The sequence below is a fragment of the Scyliorhinus canicula genome, chromosome 5 (assembly GCF_902713615.1).
Source record: "Scyliorhinus canicula chromosome 5, sScyCan1.1, whole genome shotgun sequence".
NCBI lineage: Eukaryota > Metazoa > Chordata > Chondrichthyes > Carcharhiniformes > Scyliorhinidae > Scyliorhinus > Scyliorhinus canicula.
Window position 1 is genome coordinate 94,848,606 of NC_052150.1, and position 20,195 is coordinate 94,868,800.

Below are 20,195 nucleotides of genomic sequence, written 5' to 3' on the forward strand. Positions count from 1 at the left end.
AAAACCATGAAATGGGCAGAAAGACAGATAGGGCTTCAATGCAAAGAAGTCTTGAGGTGATGCACTGTGGGAGCACTAAAGGTGTGACAGATCCCAAGGAAAAGGGGAAAAATATCATAAATTGTAGACTCTAAGCTACCGTTCCCAATGGATCGGTATGGTCTCTGTGCATGCACTGACCGCACATGTGCAGTTCGTGGTTCTTTTTCGAGTTGTCTGCGCATTCTGCCAGCCAGAGAATGGCGATACGTGCACAGGCCATATGTCCTTGTTTCCGGGTTGGGGGTCGGCTTTGTGCACGTGTGCAGTTTGCTTTTTCATTTCTTTCACTTTGGGAGCCAGCCCTGTTCCTGCGCAGAAAGAACTGACTGGAAGAGGAGCACCATTCCAAAGTCTGTGTCCAAAGGAGGACAATGGGAGGGGGCAGAGGAGAGAGATGGGGGAGCAGGTTGCGGAACAAAGGTGGTCCCAAACCAGTGAGTGGGACAGAAGAGCTCCCAAGAGGGCAGGGACAAGACTCTGAAACCGGTCCTGTTGGGTAAAGTTAAAAGTAAGGAGCAGAACAAAACACTCCAAATTAAAGGGACAGAACTACAATCTGGACTTGAAGCCAGAAGATCCGAGGAGGCAGCTGAAGATTGGTGACTCCAAGCTGTTGGCTTTTGGAGCAGTGGTGTTGTGTTTGGCAGTGCCAAATGCCGTGGAATGTGTATGGAACGTGAAGTTTTGAGGGTCTGCTGAAATTCAGGGGAAAGGAATATCAGAATGAGATTAAAATCCTGGAGGTGGATTCTTGTTGAAGATGTGAGTGAAAGTGTCATTCCAAGGTGAGTTCTTTCAGTGTGGAGATGAAGCCCTTGTGAGAAGGACAAAAGACCAAAGTTTGTGAGACCAGTTAATTCATAGTGTAACAAGCATCTGTGAAAGTTGATATATTTTTGGAATCTGCTTTGGTGGCATCTGTCACTGTTTTGAGTGTGGCGTTTCTGACCATTCAGGCTATCAAATCTTATCGACCCTCTGAAAGAGCACCTTATCTAGGCCCACTCCCTGCCCTATCCCCATAACCCTACCTAACCATTGGACACTAAGGGGCAATTTAAGATGGCCAATCCACCTAACATGCACATTTTGGACTGTGGGAGGAAACTGGAGCACCTGGAAGAAACCCACTCTGGCACAGGGAGAACATACAAACTCTACACAGTCACCCAAGGCTGGACGTGAACCTGGGTCGCTGGTGCTGAGGTAGTAGTGCAAACTGTAATCGCTGTGCCTCAAAGCAGCTATAAATCTGGAAATTGGAGGGGCGGAAGAGAGACTTTTTTTGTGTTTTGGGGTGGTGTGGGTGCAGAGTCAACATGGTTTTGTGAATGGGGAATCACGTTTGACCAAGTTATTGGAATTATTCGCGGAAGTAACGTGGTGTGGATAAAGGGGAAGTGGGGTGAGGACAATCTCAACAGGTTATTTTCCAAGCTCCCATCGAGAGCTAGTTTGTAAGTCTTTTCTTTTCTTTTTTTTTGTTGAAGAACTAAACCCAACATTTCCACGTTTAATTAATTTTGTGACCAAGCTACATTTTGAAAAAAATATTTTTTATTCTCCTTTTTCACATTTTCTCCCAATTTTACACCCAACAATAATCAGTAACAGTATGTCAATCCCCATATCAATAACAACGATCCCATCTTCCCTTCAAACCCCAACCATTAGCCCGCATGTTAACATAAACAAATGACAAAAAGAAATCACCCATAGTCCCCATCAACACACACTGCCCCCCTCTCACACACCACACGCCCCCCCCCACTAATGTTCGATATTATTCAGTTCTTGAAAGTGTATGATTAATAATGCCTATGAATTGTAGAACCCCTCTATCCTTCCCCTCAGTTCAAACTTAACCTTTTCCGAGTCAAGAATTCCAACAGGTCCCCCTGCCACACCAGGGTGGAGAGGCTGCTCTCCATCCCAACAGGATCCGCCTTTGGGCGATCAACGAGGCGAAGGCTACATCATCTGCCTCCACACCCGTTTCCAACCCTGGCTGGTCCGGCACCATGAATATGGCCTCCCGGGGGCCCGGGTCCAGTTTCTTGTGCACCACTTTAAAAATTACCCTAAAAATCTCTTTCCCGTAATCCTCCTGCTTTGGGCAGGACCAAAACGTATAAACGTGATTAGCAGGGCCCCTCCCGCAACGTTCAGACACATCTTCTACTCCTTCAAAGAATCGACTCATCCCCTCCTTCGTGAGGTGTGCTCTGTATACCACCTTCAGCTGTATCAGCCCCAACCTCGCGCACGAGGTGGAGGCATTCACTCTCTGAGCACCTCACACCAGAACCCCCCCTCCATATCCTCTCCCAACTCTTCCTCCCACTTTGCTTTGATCCCTTTGAGTGGTGAATTCTCCTCTTCCAAAATAGCCCCATAAACCGCTGACACTACCCCCTTCTCCAGTCCCCCTGTCGTTGGCACCTCCTCCAGCAATGTGGAGGCCGGCTCCACCGTGAAGTTTTGTATCTCCTTTCTGGCAAAATCTCGAACCTGCATGTATCTAAACATTTCCCCCTGCCCATACTTGGCTTCCAGCTCCTTCAGCCCTGCAAACCGACCCCTGTCTTAATCCCCTTCTCCCATTTCCGAAAATTTCCATCCCACCTTCCTGGCTCAAATCTGTGGTTCCCCCGAATCGGCATTCGCTCCCCATGTGAACAAAGTAATCCTTCCCTCAATCTCTCTGAAAAAAGCCTTTGACAGGAAAATCGGTAGGCATTGAAAAATAAACCGAAATCGTGGCAACATGTTCATTGTAACTGCCTGCACCCAACCCGCCAGTGATAGAGGGAGACCAGCTTTCACTCTCCCCACCAGACTAGAAATGTTGTACCTGCGGAGGCCCCCCCCACTCCCGGGCAACTGACCCCGCCAGGTACCTAAAGGGAGTCTCTGCCCTACAGAATAGTTGCTACTGTAGCTTTGTCCTTTTTTCTGGCTCTATTCTATTTTCACCACTCAACTTTTTTTTCATCATGGCGCTACCCTGCTAAAAGAAGGAAAACAATCAAGCGACTCACATAACCTCAGCATTGCCAGTGTCTGATCATCCATCGGAGGAACCCTTGAATACTGAAAACGCAATGCTTCATGTAATCATAGAATTTACATTGCAGATGGACGCCATTCAGCCCATCAAGTCTGCACTGGCCCTTGGAAAGAGGACCCCGTCCAAGCCTGCACCTCCACACTATGACAATAAGCGATTTTCATTCATTCATTTTCATAACCCAGTAACTCCACCTAACCTTTTTGGACACTTTAGGGCAATTTAGCATTGGCCAAGCCACCTAACCTGCATTTCTTTGGACTCTGGGAGGAAGTCCATGCAGACATCGTGAGAACGTGCAAACTCCGCACACAGTGACCCAAGCCAGGAATTGAAGCTGGGACTCTGGTGCTGTGAAACAACTGTGCTAACTACTATGCTACCACGCCACCCGTTGTAGCTTCTCTTGCGTCAGAACTTTAATCTAAAATCGACAACAATGTGGATTTAAAAAAAAAAAAAAAATCTTTTAACAAACTTCCATGTCCAGATTCTTGATGTCCGAAAGGAGCTCTTGACTTCTGTTAACTCTATCTATACTGTCTGCACTTCACATGGGGGAGTACCTTGCTGATGTCTTGCTCCGCCAACGAGAATTTGGACAGAGTGGTGCAGCTTGAGAATAAAGTGCTGCTCCCATCTGTAGTTGACAAATACCTTGAAGCAAGATTGAGGCGATCCATTTTGAGGTGGTGAAGAACTGAGGGCCCTCGTCTTATTGAATTTGTGGCACAGCTATTGAAAGGCATACTGGATTTGCCCAAGATGCTGTTGCTAGATAGAGCACACCACAGCCTGCAGTCCACCCAAAAACAGGCCGAAGCTGTGGCCTTTCATTGTTAAATTCTGTTACTGCCGCTTCTTCACGCAGGAGATTCTGTTGCTGTCTAGCTGGAAAGGTACCCTACTCTGCAAAGTCAACAGATTCTTCATTTTTCTGTAAGAAGCCTTACAACACCATGTTAAAGTCCAACAGATTTGTTTCGAATCACTAGCTTTTGGAGCACTGCTCCTTCCTTCAGTGAAGCACTGCTCCGAAAGCTAGTGATTCGAAATAAACCTTGGACTTTTAACCTGGTGTTGTAAGACATCTTACTGTGCTCGCCCCAGTCCAACGCAGGCATCTCCACTTCATTTTTCTGAATTGCACTGTGGCAGTAGCTAAGAAAAGAGCTGCCTTTTGAAGGTTAAGGGTCTCCTTTGACAATGTTTGTCTGTCAGCAAAATTTTAGCTTGTTCTACCCTGCCATGTTGAGGGTCAGTGATAGCAACGATGTTCAGAAAATATTTCTTGATCCAGAACCGGCAAACTCTTTGCGAAATATGTCTCCTGGTTGACTGATATGTTTGACAGGCTGCGATGACTCATTTCATAAGGTTTCAGCTGAGAAGCTTTTTCTGTTGTGCATTTGTTCTCCTTTCCACAGATGCCCACAGCATTTCATTTAATGTTGAATGCTTAGTGGTCGTACGATATTAACAGAGAGCCCCTGAAGGTTGAAGGACATAGATTATGATGCTAATTGTGATAACATTTTGTCCAGTAATTTTCGGCTATTTGTTATTTGTAGCTCGGAATAGCACTAACATTTTATTTAACTCTGGGGTAGGGTTTTGGACCCTAATTCTTTTGGGTTACCTCTATGTTGGCATCCGGCTTTAGAAAACGGGGAGTGGGGGAAGACTGCCATTCGTGATTTTTTTTTTCCCTTTCTATTTTAGTTCCTTTTTGTAATCTCTCCTATCTTTCTTTGCTTGCTCTTTAAAAAGGTGTTAGTTTCTCATTTGTTGAATTTGGTCAGTTAATTTTTTTTTGTGTAATGAAACCAGGATGTTTTATCTAATATGTCCAAGTTTCTACATTTCAGCTAGCAGCATTTGTGAAAGGGTTGAATCACCCTGTGACTTCTCGCCTGCCATTGTTTGAAGCTGATGCTGTTTTTCTTCCAAGAGATCCATTTGGATGCTTTTAATGCACTTGAAGGGATGGGTGAGGTGGGTGCAGTAGATCTTTAGCTCCAAGTTTTGCTCTAAATCATGGGGTTCTGCAATTTTGATTCATAAATATCCCAGTAACTTCATTGCAGTGTTAATGTAGGCCTACTTGTGACAATAAACATTATTATTCGTCTCTTCATATACCATATCTGGTAGTTTATATAGTGAAGAAGTAATTTTGTTCAACCTGTATGCACCTAATGGGATGGCAGGTTTTTTTCCCTAATGGGATGGCAGGTTTCTTTTTTACCAGCCGTTTCTCTCTCTTTGCCTAATTTGTATAATTATTTGCATTTTAAATCCTCTTGAGCGATCGTGTTTATTTTTACTAACTGTTTCTCCTCTTTACCTAACTGGAAAGTCATTTGCATTTTAAGTCTTTCCCAAATGCTTTAAAGCTTGTTTTTGCTTTGTTGCTAGATCAGACTCTGTTACTAACTACTTTCTATAAGTTTACACGGTTATAGGTCATTGGTGTGTTCTTTCCCCCTACTGCAAGATATTTTTCTTTCCTTTCCAGTTCATCATTTTTATTCAAGAGTAGACTTTTTTCTTTTGTACAGTAAAACCCTTTCAATTTTAGACTCCAGTGACTATAATGGCATTGTTATAGAATTTACAGTGCAGAAGGAGGCCCTTTGGCCCATCGAGTCTGCACCGGCCCTTGGAAAGAGCATCTGACCTAAGCCTCGACCCCATCACTGCAACCCAGCAACGCCACCCAACCTTTTTGGACACTAAGGTAATTTAGCATGGCCAATCCACCTAACCTGGACGTCTTTGGACTGTGGGAGGAAACCAGAGGATGTAGAGGAAATCCACGCAGACACTGGGAGAAAGAGCAAACCCCGCACAGACAGTGGCCCAAGCCGGGAATCGAACCTGGGTCACGAGCTGGGAAGCAACTGTGCTACCGTGTGCGCCCCCCCCCCCCCCCCCCCCCCCCCCCCCCCCGGCTACTGTTCTTTTCTCTGAAGAATTTGTTAAATTTACATCTTCATTGGTTTGTTCATGGGCATCAATATGATCTGTCATCTAACTATTCACTATTTGGGAAGAATTTTAAGGCTTGTATCAGTGGTCATATTATTATTTTGTACATTCCAAGAACCGATGAGCATAGTGGAAAAAGCCAGTAAAATTCTTTTGCCACCAACTTCACAAGTCCGTAACCTTTAATCTGACCACGCAGGTTTGCCCTGAATCTGGTACTTTTACGCTAGATCTTAAGTGCCTAAATGGTTAACGTAAAGCTTTCTGTTCTAACTTGTATTCCTCAGAGGCTGCAGACATTTCTTGTTTTCATTTTTTTTTTGACCAGCTTGATATTCCAACCTTGAGCCCTGCTAATAGGTCTGCATCAGATAATCCCCTTTAAACTCTAGAAATAGATCAAGCCAACCAGGTTGTAAAGCTCCAGAACCTGATTTTCTGATTTAAAAAAAAAACATTTTGTCTATTTCTCTGCTAAACACCGGATTACAAAATACTATCCCAAAGCTCCTGCCTGCTCCAAAAAACAATTCAAATTGAATCCAATTCATGGTCCCCACAAGAGAGACATACCAGATCCAGGCATTACACCTGACCTCGCGCTCATCTTAACCAAAAGGCCGAGAAGCGATCCTGAACAACCCTATAACACACTTGGTCAAATATCTTGGATTTTTGAAAAAACTTTAATACTTACCTATCCTGGATTCCTTTTTGCCAACGTTTGTCTTTCATGATCAATTTGACTTTATTAAGGATTGATTGCCATTCTCTAATTTAGGGTAGCTATTTAATATTATTGGCTTCAAGACGACTCCTCTTCATCCAAAAGTTCTATTTTCCTTAGATGCTGGAAAAGCATTTGACCGTGTTTGGAAAACTTTGATTTCAGTTCAGTTTTTAATTGTTACCTGTAGCTTCAATCTGTACTAATCTTTTCCACTCTGTTCATCCAAAAATCGCCCCATATCTCCCTCACCAGCAGCTTAGCCCCGTGCAGCTTCTCACAATACTCCCTAAATGCCTCATTAATCTTCCCTGGCTCCAACACTACCTCCCCTTTCCTATCTGCACCCTCAAAATTTCCCTCTACGTGGCCTGCCTCCGTAGTTAGTGGGCCAGCATATGACTCGCCTTCTTTCCATATTTGTATTGCACCCCCCTCGTTCTCTGTAGCTGCCCCACTGCCTCTCCTGTCGTCAGTCTGTCAAACTGCCCCTGTAACCTTTTTCTCTCAGCCAAGCCCTCCTTGGTGGTAGCTGGGTTTGGTAACCAACAGACATGCCACTCATGGGGCAGGGGGAAACTTCTCCACCCCTTCAGCTGCACTTTTCTGTTGAAACTATACCACTTTCTGGTAAAAATAGCTCAAACCAACTCCTTTGAGCCAGAGCTGCCCTGTGCGCAACCACTCACTCCATGGCTACCACCGGAAGTCCAAACATTTTGCTTCCTTCTCTACCTCCTGACTGTCTCTTTAAGCTTTGCTTGAGCGTTAACACCACTTCAAAGAGCTCTGTTTCTCACATTTATAACATTATTCAAAAACACTTTGGACCATCTTTAGCTAACATTAAGGCATCTTGGGAGCAGGATCCGAATAGAGCTTTCTGGTAGTCCATGGTAGTTGATTGGTGCATTCTTCATCGCTGTGTATTAGACATTGTCTACTTCAATTGAATGTTCTTTGGCTCCATCGTTCTAGTGTTAGCCTTGCTCGGATGTCCTCTGGACTGGCTCCTGCAACACTGTTCACGGTTTTGGTCATGCCCATGGTTGGTTACTTTCTGGTCCTTTTTGTCCTCCGCCTTTTCATACATCTGTGGCAAATCTATTGATATTAACCGTATTTTCTGGCGGGTAATCCGTGATGAGCTTGGCCACTGCCTTATTTGCAGGGCGACTTATCTTATTCAATTGGAAGCTTGCGGCTGCACCCTCCCACTTGCAATGGGTGAAGGAGATGATGATGCTCGTATCTTGTGCGGATCAATTAAAACATTTTTTGCTTGTCTGGCAACTTTAAATTCGGTATTTTGACATCCTTTAATCCTCGGAGTTGAATAATTCTGTTTCTTCCTCCTAAACTTTGTTCCATTTATTTCACCCCTGTTCTTCTTTTTCATTTGCCTGTATTTTGCGATGCACCTTTTTGTAAAGACCAATAAATAAAACAACAAGGGAAACCGGTGGATGTACTGAACTAGATTTTCAGAAGGCATTTGATAAAATAAAATAAAAGCTTTTAAAGCAGAGGCAAGGTATAAATGGGTCTATTTTAGCTTGGCAGGCTGTAGCGAATCGTGTGCCACTAGGACCGTTTACAATTTATATAATGGGATGATTGCCACATTTGCTGAAGGCATAAAGATGGGTAGGAAAGAAAGTTGTGAATTGGAAGCAAGGAGACTACAAAAATATATCGGTGAGTGATCCAAGATCTGGCGAATGGGCGTATGATATACAAAAATGTGAAATTGTCCATTTGTGCAGGAAGAATAAAAGTATCTTCTAAATGGTGAGAGTTTTAGCAGAGCTCAGAGAGGCAGACGACTCTGGATGTCTTTGTGTATGAATCACCAAAAGGCTCATGTGCAGTAACAGCAAGTAACTAGGAAAGCTAATAGATTGTTGTTGTTTGTGAGAGGAAATGATTACAAAAGTAGGAAAGTTATGCTTCCATTATACAGAACACTAGTGAGATCACAACTAGAGAACTTTGTACAGTATTGGTCACCTTATTTAAGGAAAGACGTAAATGCATTGGAAGCAATTCGGAGAAGGTTTGCCAGACTAGTATCTAGAATGGGTTGGTTGTCTTATGAGGAAAGTTTGACAAGCTAGGCTTGGCAGCACGGTGTAGCACAACGGTTAGTACTTCATCGCGCCAGGGTCCCAAGCTCGATTCCCGGTTTGGGTCACTGTCTGTGCAGAGTCTGCACGTTCTCCGTGTCTACGTGGGTTTCCTTCGGGTATCCCGGTTTCCTCCCACGAGTCCCGAAAGACGTGCTGTTAGGTAATTTGGACATTCTGAATTCCCCTGTGTACCCAAACAGGGTCGGAATGTGGCAACTAGGGGATTTCACAGTAACTTCATTGCAGTGTTGATGTAAGCCTACTTGTGACAAAGCTTATTATTATTATGATTTTATCTACTGGTGTTTAGAAGGGTAAGTTGCAACTTGATCAAAACCTAAAGATCCTGAGGTCCTGACAGGGTGGATGTGAAAAAATGTTTTCTCTTGACAAAATTTCATATTAATGGTCACCCATTTGGGACAGATGAGAAATATTTTGAGGGTTACAAGTCTTTGGAACACTCTTGCAGTGGAAGCGAAGTCTTTGAGGCAGAGGTGTATAGGTTCTTAGTAAGCCAGGGGGTCATAGGTTATTGGGGATACCAATCAGTCATAGTCTTATTAAATGGTAGAGTAGCTCATGCTCCTTTTTCATATGCATCTGTAAAAGAATAGTTTGGTGAAGGACTCGTATGATTGTTTTACTGGTATTCCAAATCTTTCCAACTTTTTTGTCTAGTGTAATAAAGTTCATTTTTCTTTGTTAATCATATATTGGGATACTCCTGTGAATATGTTCAGTAACTGCTCTCCATGGTTCTAAGAAATAATGGGGTCTATCAAGCTAGGTTTCACTTGGGGATCTGATTTGTCCAGTAATAAAATCAGTTCGGATCCTGACAGTGGGAAGACATTATCTTATAATTGGCACAACTTTAAAAAGTTTAGATGAGCAGAGAAACCTTGGTGTTCATGTGGACATGTGGAATTAGGACAAATTGATGAGATGATTAATAAAGCACATGTTGCCTGGGTTTATAAAGAGAGACGTAGCATATGCAATGAAATGCTCTACCCGAAAAGATGGCAACAGCTGAGTCAGTAAATAATTTTAAAAGTAAGTTCGGTAGGTGCTTGAAGATGAAGACCGTGCAGGATGACAGACAAAAAGTGGGGACCTGGGACTAAACATGTCCGCTTGATCAGGAAACTGGCACAACCCAGAATGATCTTCTCCTGTGCAGTAGGTATGTTGTAAATTTAGAACCTCAGATACTTTGACCAGTATTTTAATCAAAGTTTTTACCCAAGTGTCTTTTAATAGTGAGGACAACAATGGCCAAACACAGGTATAAATTCAAATTAAGCCAAAATAAATAATACTAGAAACGCCCAAGATTTGGTTATACTATCCGCAAAGATGGCTTGATTGAACTGTGGGTCTGATTCCGAGTTCCTCTGGTTCATCGTCTCAAAGGCGAGTCTTGCTGGCAGCTTCTTCCTTCATTCTCAGATGCCTTGATTGCCTTTGTCTGGAGTCTTCACTGCTGATGCCTGTTTTTATCTCCCCTCCCTTTGTGCCCTTTTGCCATTTCCTCTTGCTTTCTGCCAATGGGGCCTCTGGAGGGGGTCTCTGCACCCAGTGGTCTGGTTGATTCTTTGACCGGTGTCCATCTCTGGTGGTGTGGTCTGCACTTAATCTGTTCCCAAATAAGGTAACAGCAGAAACTATGGGCGCAGGAGAGTCTGGCTCAGTTTAGGCTGCGTACAATAGGCCAGTGCGTATCAATAGGGTGTGATGATCTCTTAATGGGTGATTGACAGGGCAGGCACAGGCAGCCATTCTGAATTTGTATATTCGTACTTGGCCAAGTCCGAATTCCCAGCAAATTCTCCATTTGCTGGAACTGACTGTAGTTTAATTTAAAGTGGACAATTCTTTGATTTAAGATTTCCAATTTTAATCGGGTTCAAAATTTGGCCCGATAGGTTACCACAATAGGTTTCTATGATTCTGCGTTGAGTTCCTAGTCATTCAGTTAGTGGGAAATACATATTAGTGATTATTGACTAGCCCAGAACTCAAAAGTGAAGATTGTTTTTATGGTTTTGTACCTTGAAATATCTTTGGCTTGCAAATTATTTATGTCTTTTCGAAGTTAATTGTTGCAGAGGATTTGCTGTATTACTGAACATTCCTGGCCTACTTGAACCATTGTATTTTGAACATGTTGCAAATTGATGCAATCAAAACACAAGGATAACTAACTGTACAACAGGGATCTTTTGTACAAGAGGAGAAAGCAAAGTACTTCTCTTGTATTAAATATACAAACGAAAGTAGGAAACTTGGATAGTATCTTTGGAGAGAACATGCAAGTTGATATTTTGGGTATAACTGCATCAGAACTGGAGAATATTACAAATGAACAGCATTGAAAAGAAGCTTCAGAACCTGAAAGGTGGAGTGTGTGTATATGCACTTGGCTGTAAAGTGCTTAGTGATACCATGGCAAAATAGGATACAAAACAGCATGTTGGTGGCTAAAAGAAATAGTGGGTAGATAGGTGGATACGGGCAACCTCTGATGAATGTGGTCTTGTTAAACATCACCTGGTATATCTTAGGAGCATTATTCTGGCACGACTGTCTCTGCTGCACTTGCTGCAGATGAAGTCAGGGCTGAGAAGGTGCAGGATTCAGTGGCTGCTATTTTCCTGCTAGGTTCTCATTTTCTATTCCCCGTACTCTTTCATTCTCTTGGACAAGGCTAACCAGATCCCCATCCATGTAATGTCTTTTGATGCCATGATCATGGAAAATATCAGGGCACCTGTTGGAGAAGAATATGTATCCATCTCTTTTCCAATATAATGATACTAAACTCATCTTGGGAATGTTAAGGATAGAAGCATTTCTAGTCGTCACATTTTCTGCTTTATTTTGAACATCCCCATAAACTGCTTCCATGTTTTCCGATTCTGAGAAAGGGTCTCTTTTTAAAAAAAAAGAAAAGTTAGTCTCCCATTCAAACACTGACCAACTTGCTGTTCGTGAATGATACTTGATTTTATGGTGCAAACAATTGAAGTATTGAATGATAAAACCTACTTGGGCAATAGCTACCTGTAAAATTGATTCTGCCAGGTGGCAGAATGAAATTCCTCAATTCATTTGGATTTACTGTTAAGCAAATTTGGGGCAAATTAGAATTTCTCGGGAGGTTGTAATTCTAATGGCTACTGATTGAAACATTTTAAAGATATTGACATCCATTATTGAGTTCCAAGTTGGTGCATGTGAAGTTTTTAAGGTGAGACAATATTGCATATCATTAGAACCATTTTTCCCTCTCTCTTCCCTACTTCCAATGAAACTCTCTTTCCTGTCTTTCTCACTTCCCTACTACTTCCACAAAATAATGTTAGCCCAAACTTGAGACAAACGTTTAAGCTGTATTGAAAATGGTTGAATTGGCTTCAATGAGGCTTCCTTAGAATGAAGTGTCAAATCGGATTCTGGTCAGAAATTTTAAATTTTGAGCCCATTTGTTGCAGAATAAGGGAAAAATTCAATAAGCTTTTGATATTTAACAGTTGGGAAAATTGCTAAATGACTTGATAGCTAAAAATATATTTTGTGTTGCTTTATGCATTCACATGCTGTCATTGTGGAGGGTCCCAATCCTACCCCCAACTGGTATCACCAAAGTGTGCACATTGAGGCGATCAGTTGCAGATGAATCATGAAATGGAGGATAGTTTATAAAACAAATTTCTGCAGGATTATATTGGGTAAGAATCATTTTCTTAAATAGCAATGTTAGTATGTAACCCTTTTACGTTCAAAGCAACATGTCCTTCAGTTGTCAATAAAAGCATGGAAGATGCATTGGTGTACAACCACCTGGATTATATCATTTGCCACTGATCACAGTCCAGATTTTGCGGTGAGAGTTCCATTTGCGGAGAAGCATAGTGTATTTGGAACTAGTTGGTTTCAAAAATATTGCATGGTAGGGTGGGAGTATCGCCTTTTTCAAAAGTAATGCTATTGTACAAAGAAACAATTGCCAAATTTAAGTAATGGCATGCATATTCTACTAGAGTAATAACCTATTTTCTTATGATCATGGTAATTAAACTTTCCCACCCCATCCTCCCTTAACTCTGATTAATTAAGATTGTTCTTGGTCCAGGGGTATATTGTGAATTAATTTTGTAGTTGTGCAGAACCCCTGATTGATGCAAATAATGACTTTTTTTTTCCATTTTGGAATAATCCATTTTTAGAGTTTTGCAGCCGCCTGAGCTCATACTTATTTTCTAATTTCTACTCTGAATTGTTTTTTCTTTTTTGATTTTTAAAACCTCCATTAATGACTTTTTTCAGTATGTGGCTAAGACGTTATTTACATATTAGGTTTTTGGGCTACTGGAATGCCATTGATTTCCGATGGCGTGGGCATGTCCACTGAATAAAGTGCCACCTTGAACATAATGCGGGACATTAAGTAAAGTCACCATAGTCCCAGATGACCAAAGACTGCTTTTCCCCTGAAGGGGTGAGCTGGCTGGTGGTGATTTTAACCTGAGGATCACCGCACCTCGGGCGAGGGGCAAGATTGAGAAGGCGTGGCCTTCAGGAGTAACCTCAGCCGGAATTGAACCTGTGCTGTTGGCCTTACTCTGCATCAGGAATGAGCTGTCCAGCCAACTGAGCTAAACTTGGCCATTAATGTCATGAGGGGTGGGTGGTGTGAAGGACTTTTTCCTCATTTGTAAGCATTTAAGCATCAATATTCAATTTGAAGTTTAAATTTTAAAAGGAAAGAACCTATTTGCTACATTGTTCTATTTCACAAATTATCTTTCCTTTTGCCACAGGAGTCGGAAACTTCAGATCAGGAACATACCCCCTCACTTGCAGTGGGAGGTAAGCATGTCCCTATTTATATGTTTAGTAAACAGTTACAATGTATGTTTAGATTCCTTTCAGCTTTAGTAAATATGAGAACAAAATGAAAAGGACACTATGGATTTGAGCAAAGTTGTTACAAGCGTTAGAACTTTTCAGCAATGAAGTGAGGTGGTAACACGGGTTTTTGTGAATCGAGTGAGATAGGAGTCACTCGAGTTGCCTCAGACCCATAGAAATGGATCCTGTAGAACTAAGCAAGGGAAGAGGGTGGAGTAAGAAACGTCTGAAATGGGGGCAGGGAAGAACCAAGGCGTTTATGTCGGGCCAGGAGGAGCATTTGAAATGGTTCCCTGCTACTCTGGGGCAGGCAACCCTATTCATGCCAGATTTCAGGACAATTTAAAATATGGTTTAGTGTTGACCATATTAGAATGTGGCGCCATCCCCCTTCTCCTTTAGCATTTCCCACTGGGTGTTGGTGACAATGGCACACTCCCTAGTGAGTTGGCTAGGGCATTTATTCTTTACCTGGTCATCAGTCGGATTACAAGTCAGATGTGGAGTGTGGCAGAGGATGAAATTTGTTTTAAAAGTTAGAAATTGTCTAGCTAAGGGCAGCATGGTGGGGCAGTGGGTTAGCCCTGTTGCCTCACGGCGCCGAGGTCCCAGGTTCGATCCCGGCCCTGGGTCACTGCCCATGTGGAGTTTGCACGTTCTCCCTGTGTCTGCCCCCACAACCCAAAGATGTGCAGGCCAGGTGGATTGACTGCGCTAAATTGCCCCTTAATTGAAAAAAATGAATTGGGCACTCTAAATTTATAAAAGAAAAAACATTTGTCTGGCTATTAAGCTGCAAGATTGAGGATGGTTTTGCTTTTTAATAATGAGATGTCTTGAGTGAGCATATGGTGATTTAAATTTCCAGTTCTGCATATGATGCCAAGGTAGGTGTTAATGTAAATAATGCAGCCATATTCTAAAGGGTTTATGGTCCTCGAGAGTCGCATTGAATGAGAATGACCCCATGCTATTCGATGAGAGTGAAATAATTCTGAGAATAAGGAATCAAAAGGAGTATGGGACACTTTTTCATCCCAGCAGCATTGAAAATATTTTTGGACTATTAGCTTTGGCATTTATTGGTTATCCTTAGTATTCCTATGTAGTTGATGTAACTGCTAGCCTACTTCAGAAGGCAGTTAAGAAGAAAGGGTTCACAAAATCCTGAACTGGGTAAAGATGATGGGCTTCTAAAGGATATTGTGTAGTGCTTGAATTTTTATGCCATTGACTTCATTGTCATTTTTAGTGCTAATGCATGTTATTTCCAGATTTCATTTTCAGAAAGCAAATTTGAATAATGAATTTGAATGATGAGCAATGTGAGGAAGAAGTAATAGTATTTGAACTCCTCAAAAGATTTATTGTAAGAGTCCTTCCTGTTTATTTTGTGTTGCCCTATTATGTATTTTCTTATATTTTCTTGTACTAAATTATCTGTGAGCTGCTCGCACCTCTATACACAACAATAAACAAATCCAAATCCAATTTCCTTTATTTATTTTTGCTTTGTGCTTGTCAGGACAATGTGTTCCTAGGTTTTAGGTTTCGGATTTTGAAGAGGCTAAACAGACTCGGCGCTCAGTGAGTCTTCGAAACCAGCTTGGAGGCAGTCGGTTGAATTGGTTGGCTGGCAACCTGTGGATTGACCAGGGCAGTGTTCTGCCTGACAACAAATCACTGATTCCTGCATGATGCTTTCTGAGAGAGCTCGGTAGAAGTGTTTAGACATTGGAAGGAGAAGGAACATGCTCTATTGCTAACTGAAAGAGCTGCTTATTGCTCTAAAACCAGTGAGTCCCTGGCACATCTTTGCTGTAAACTTGAAATAATCCTGAATCTACAGAAAATAGACAGTTGTGTGCGTACTTGTTTAATGTTAGAATTTTGTTCATCCAAATTGAATAGTATTAATTGAGATCAGGATCCATTTATATGATGAGGTAAGTGGGAAGTAAGAAAATTGGCTAGCTTGGTATAATGGGCTTTTGACCATTTCCCTGGTCTAATCATGGCACATGGATATGTGATGCAATTGTGATTTTATGAATGCAGCATTATAGCCGTGTGAAGATTTCTGTTATATAAAAAGAAACAGCATAGACTACCTGGAGCTAAAAGCTTTCAGATTTCAAATGTAGATCAGAGCCGAGCTATCTATGGGGAAAAACTGTCAGCATTGTCTGACAATTGAGCAGAGAAGGAAGAAATTTGAAATGTACATCATCAAGGCCTTTACAGCCATGAAAAACAGACATCTCTGACATTACTCATCAAGTTTTGAATTAACTCTCTTGTAAAGTATCTTAGTGGATTTGAGATCCAGATGCGTATGAGCTGAGTTTTTTCTGTGTTCTTTTACATAGCGAACATTTGCAAAACCTCACATTGTTTTTAATAAACTGAACAAAAGTGCATTCTGCATAGGCATGATTTTACTCCTTTGTATCTGTTATAAGTTCTGATTTTTTGTTGGACCTTGGTTTATGAAATAAAAGGCAGTTGTATTTATGTACACTTAATCTCTTTGCAGTACTTTAGAATGCCCTGATGCACATGAGGGGGGCACTATTTTCTTTTTCAATGATGAAATTTCAGTAGCTTCTACTGAACCACACACTAGTTACTCATGTCACATGGTTTAAAACCTTTTAGAAATGGATATTCTCCTGTTAAATTGGATTGCACCAATTAAAATAATGAGTAGTTTCTTGGTGATCCAGCAACAAGATCACAGCTCACCTGTTGGAAACTTTCCCTATTTTGTTGTTTGAGCCCAAATAGAAAAAGAACGAAGGTCGGTGTGTTCATTTTATTTGCATGTTTCTTTTGGTGTGTGCATGCTTCTGTCATTTTTGCATGTGCCAGCCTCTCCATTTTTGTGCTGGTGGCTCCCTTTTGTATTCATATGTATCTTTCTCTTCCTCATGAAACCTTTTTTGTTTGACCCACCCTGGTCTGTATGTATTCTACATAATTAATGGACATAAAACTTTGAAGAATATAAAGTATTGTCTTAATACAAGATTATTCTATCTGAATCTACATGATCCTTTTTTACGTTTGTCCTAATGTATTTTGGCAAGGTCATGTTTAGTGTCCAATGAAGTTGGTGGTGGGCGGTCTCTTTGAATTACAGTGCTACTTGTGATGATGGTTCTCGTATCATAATGTTGGTAGTGAATTCCAAGATTTTTGACCTAGTTATATTATGGTAGTGAATTCCAGGATTTTTGACCTAGTTATAATGCAAGGACGGTGAAGTGAGAATGGTGTCTGAATTGGATGAAATGGTGTTCTAATGACATTGTAGTCTGATTATAGAGGGTGGAAGCTTGAAGGTGTTGAAGTAAGCTTGGTGAATTGCTGCAGTGCACCTGATAAATATTGCATGATGCAGCTGCAGTATGCCACTGGCAGAGGATTGGATGCTGTGCCCAATGATGGGGTGTTAATTTGGTAGATTGCGCTCTCCTGGATAGTGTCAAGCTTCCAAATCCTATTGTGGGTATGCCAATCTATGCAAGTGGTGAGTGTTCCATTACCCAGCTGATGAAGCTTGATCCTTGCACTGGTACTTCATTGACTGTAAAATAATTTGAAATATACTGCAGTTAAAGTACTTTGAAGTTTTATGATAAAATACGCTATATAAGTATAGGCTGTTGTGAAACATGCTAGAAAAGGCTTTTCTCTGAGGATGTGACTAGTTGACATTGCAGTTGGCCTTTCACAATGCTGATGCGGAGAACTCTTAGTCATTATTGCCTCATAAGGAGAAATGGATCTAAACATGTGAATTATCAGTGAATAAATCATAGAATTTACAGTGCAGAAGGAGGCCATTCGGCCCATCGAGTCTGCACCGGCTCTTGGAAAGAGCACCCTACCCAAGGTCCACACCTCCACCCTGCCCCCATAACCCAGTAACCCCACCCAACATTAAGGGCAATTTTGGACACTAAGGGCAATTTAGCATGGCCAATCCACCTATCCTGCACATCTTTGGACTGTGGGAGGAAACCGGAGCACCTGGAGGAAACCCACGCACACACGGGGAGAATGTGCAGACTCCGCACAGACAGTGACCCAAGCCAGGAATCGAACCTGGGACCCTGGAGCTGTGAAGCAATTGTGCTAACCACCATGCTACCATGCTGCCCTATGGGAGGAGGTAAGTCGGTGAAGATGTTGCACTTGGTAGTAACTCTTGCAACTGTGGATTAATTGATCAATTTGAACTCCAATGATCAGAACTCGCATCTTGTTTGGGTATGACTCCAACCAATTGAGGACCTCCCCTTGAACCCTATTAACCTCTGTTTTGCTCGATTATCTCTCCTATTTTATTTCACATCCTCAGCCATTTTCTTTCCCCTTTTTCTCGTGAATATGAAGAATTGAGCAACAGGTATCATTGCTGGATCTTTGTCTTGAGATTTGAGCATGGATTCTAATAATTTGTATAAACCAGGATAAGACCTACTTAATCAAGGTTAATATTAAATTACTGGTCTAGTAGTCGTGGTAGTGTTCTTCATGTAGCCCTGATTTATATGAAGCTTTTAAACTGTGTGAAAGCCTAGTAGTCTTTCCCTTTAGTATCAAAATCAGCCGTCAATTTTAAAACCATCGTTCAATGTCGTTTTGATCTTGTCTACTCCAGTCCTATTGCTGTCTTTTTCTTCATAACTATACTTTTATTCCATGAACAATTTTGCTAATTGCTTTCAAAAAGAAATTAAGCACATCTGCAGGGGATTAATATGCATGGTTACAGGAAAAAGTATGGGGCCAAATTGGACAGGTCGCAATGGGCCAAATGACTCCCTCCTGCATTGCAAAATTCCATGATTCCAATTTGAGCAGAAGATCCCATGAACAAAACCATTGTTTTTTTTGCTGGTGTGGTTTGAAGAGCAAATGTTGGACTTAACATAAGGAGAACATCCTGCTTTTATTTCAGATAAAGCAAACAGATTTTGTGTCCACCTGAGAACGTGGATGGGTGCATAGTTTTAATACATTATCCTTGAGGTAACATTTAACAAAACAGCAATCCCTCCATACTGCATCGATGATAAAGCATGACTATGATGGAGCCATGACAGACTGAGGTAGATGAAAATATAACTGTCTTCATCCCTGGAATTTTTATAGTAACTCTTCTGTGCACCCTCACACTCAGGAGCCGTCACAGCCTTCCTAAAATGCGACAATCTGAATTGAAACCAGTAATTGCCTTCCTAACCTCCCCTGCCACCTTCAATGATTCTCACATTGATTAGCAAATCATCCTGAATCACATTTTTTCTGCTCTTCTTCTTTTGTTTTATCACTTGTATTCTATTTTCCTTCACAAGGTTGCTTTGAGAAACCTAGCTTGACATCCAGGGTATATTGGTGAAAAAAAGGGGGTAAGATACATCTCTGAAAAATCTTAAGATGCAGATGTTTTCAATAGAAAGAGGAGAAATTAGTTTCCTCTTTCCTATGCCATCGTAGTTTTGCTTTGACTATAGCTTTGATTTGACTTGGGCTTATTGTTTTGATATCGAACCATTCCATTTCTGCAAAGATTCATCATAGAATTATTTATACATCATTACAGGGAAGAAAATAAACATGAAGTGCCTTCTGAATTTTGGACAGAGATCCTGAAAAGTATGGAACATTTTCTTATTTCCCTTGCCCACAGATGCAACAAGGTTAAGGCCCAAGAATCTGTAAATGTGGTTCTTTACAAGTTTTTCCTGAGACTAGTCGGATGTGGGAAAAGACAAGGAAGTGTCTGTTCTTAGTTCCTTATTTTGCCCTTCTGTTAATTTTGGTGTACGTGTTCTTTTGCTGTAACACATTATTTTGGGAAGATCGATGTAGGCTTAAATAGATGAGCTGTATTGTCAGCTGTTTCTGCATACCTGCCCTGGACATGGAATTGAAAAATTATTTATTTGAATTCGTGCAACAATGTTAACTTACAGCATGTCTTTTAACTTCTGTGGAACTTGTACCTAGCTGAGCAGTAAACATAGCTTGAAGGTTATAAAACTATCTCGTTGTTGTCTAGTTTTAAGAATGCACTCTCTCATTATCTGGAGTTTTCTCTCAATAGCCAGTTGACCTAGCCTCTGTAATTACCATCTCAACTCCTTCCTTGTCATGCTCTTCGAGTCTCCCCCCCCCCCCCCCCATAAATTTCTTGCAGCCAATTCTCTTTTTCCCAATTCGCGGCAATGTAGTGTGGTCAAGTCACATCTTTTCGGGTTGTAGGGGTGAGATCCACATGGACACTGGGAGAATGTACAATCTC

General features: G+C 41.5%; 1 protein-coding gene across 4 annotated transcripts in view; it reads left to right on the forward strand.

Annotated features, from left to right (window-relative positions):
- The window catches only part of igf2bp3 (insulin-like growth factor 2 mRNA binding protein 3), a 199,928-nt gene that overhangs the window by 39,963 nt on the left and 139,770 nt on the right, over positions 1–20,195 (forward strand). For all 4 annotated transcript variants that reach the window (XM_038797406.1, XM_038797405.1, XM_038797407.1 and 1 more), the window contains exon 3: positions 13,789–13,837. In XM_038797406.1, the coding sequence (XP_038653334.1) occupies positions 13,789–13,837 (49 nt within the window). The remainder of the gene's footprint in view (positions 1–13,788; positions 13,838–20,195) is intronic.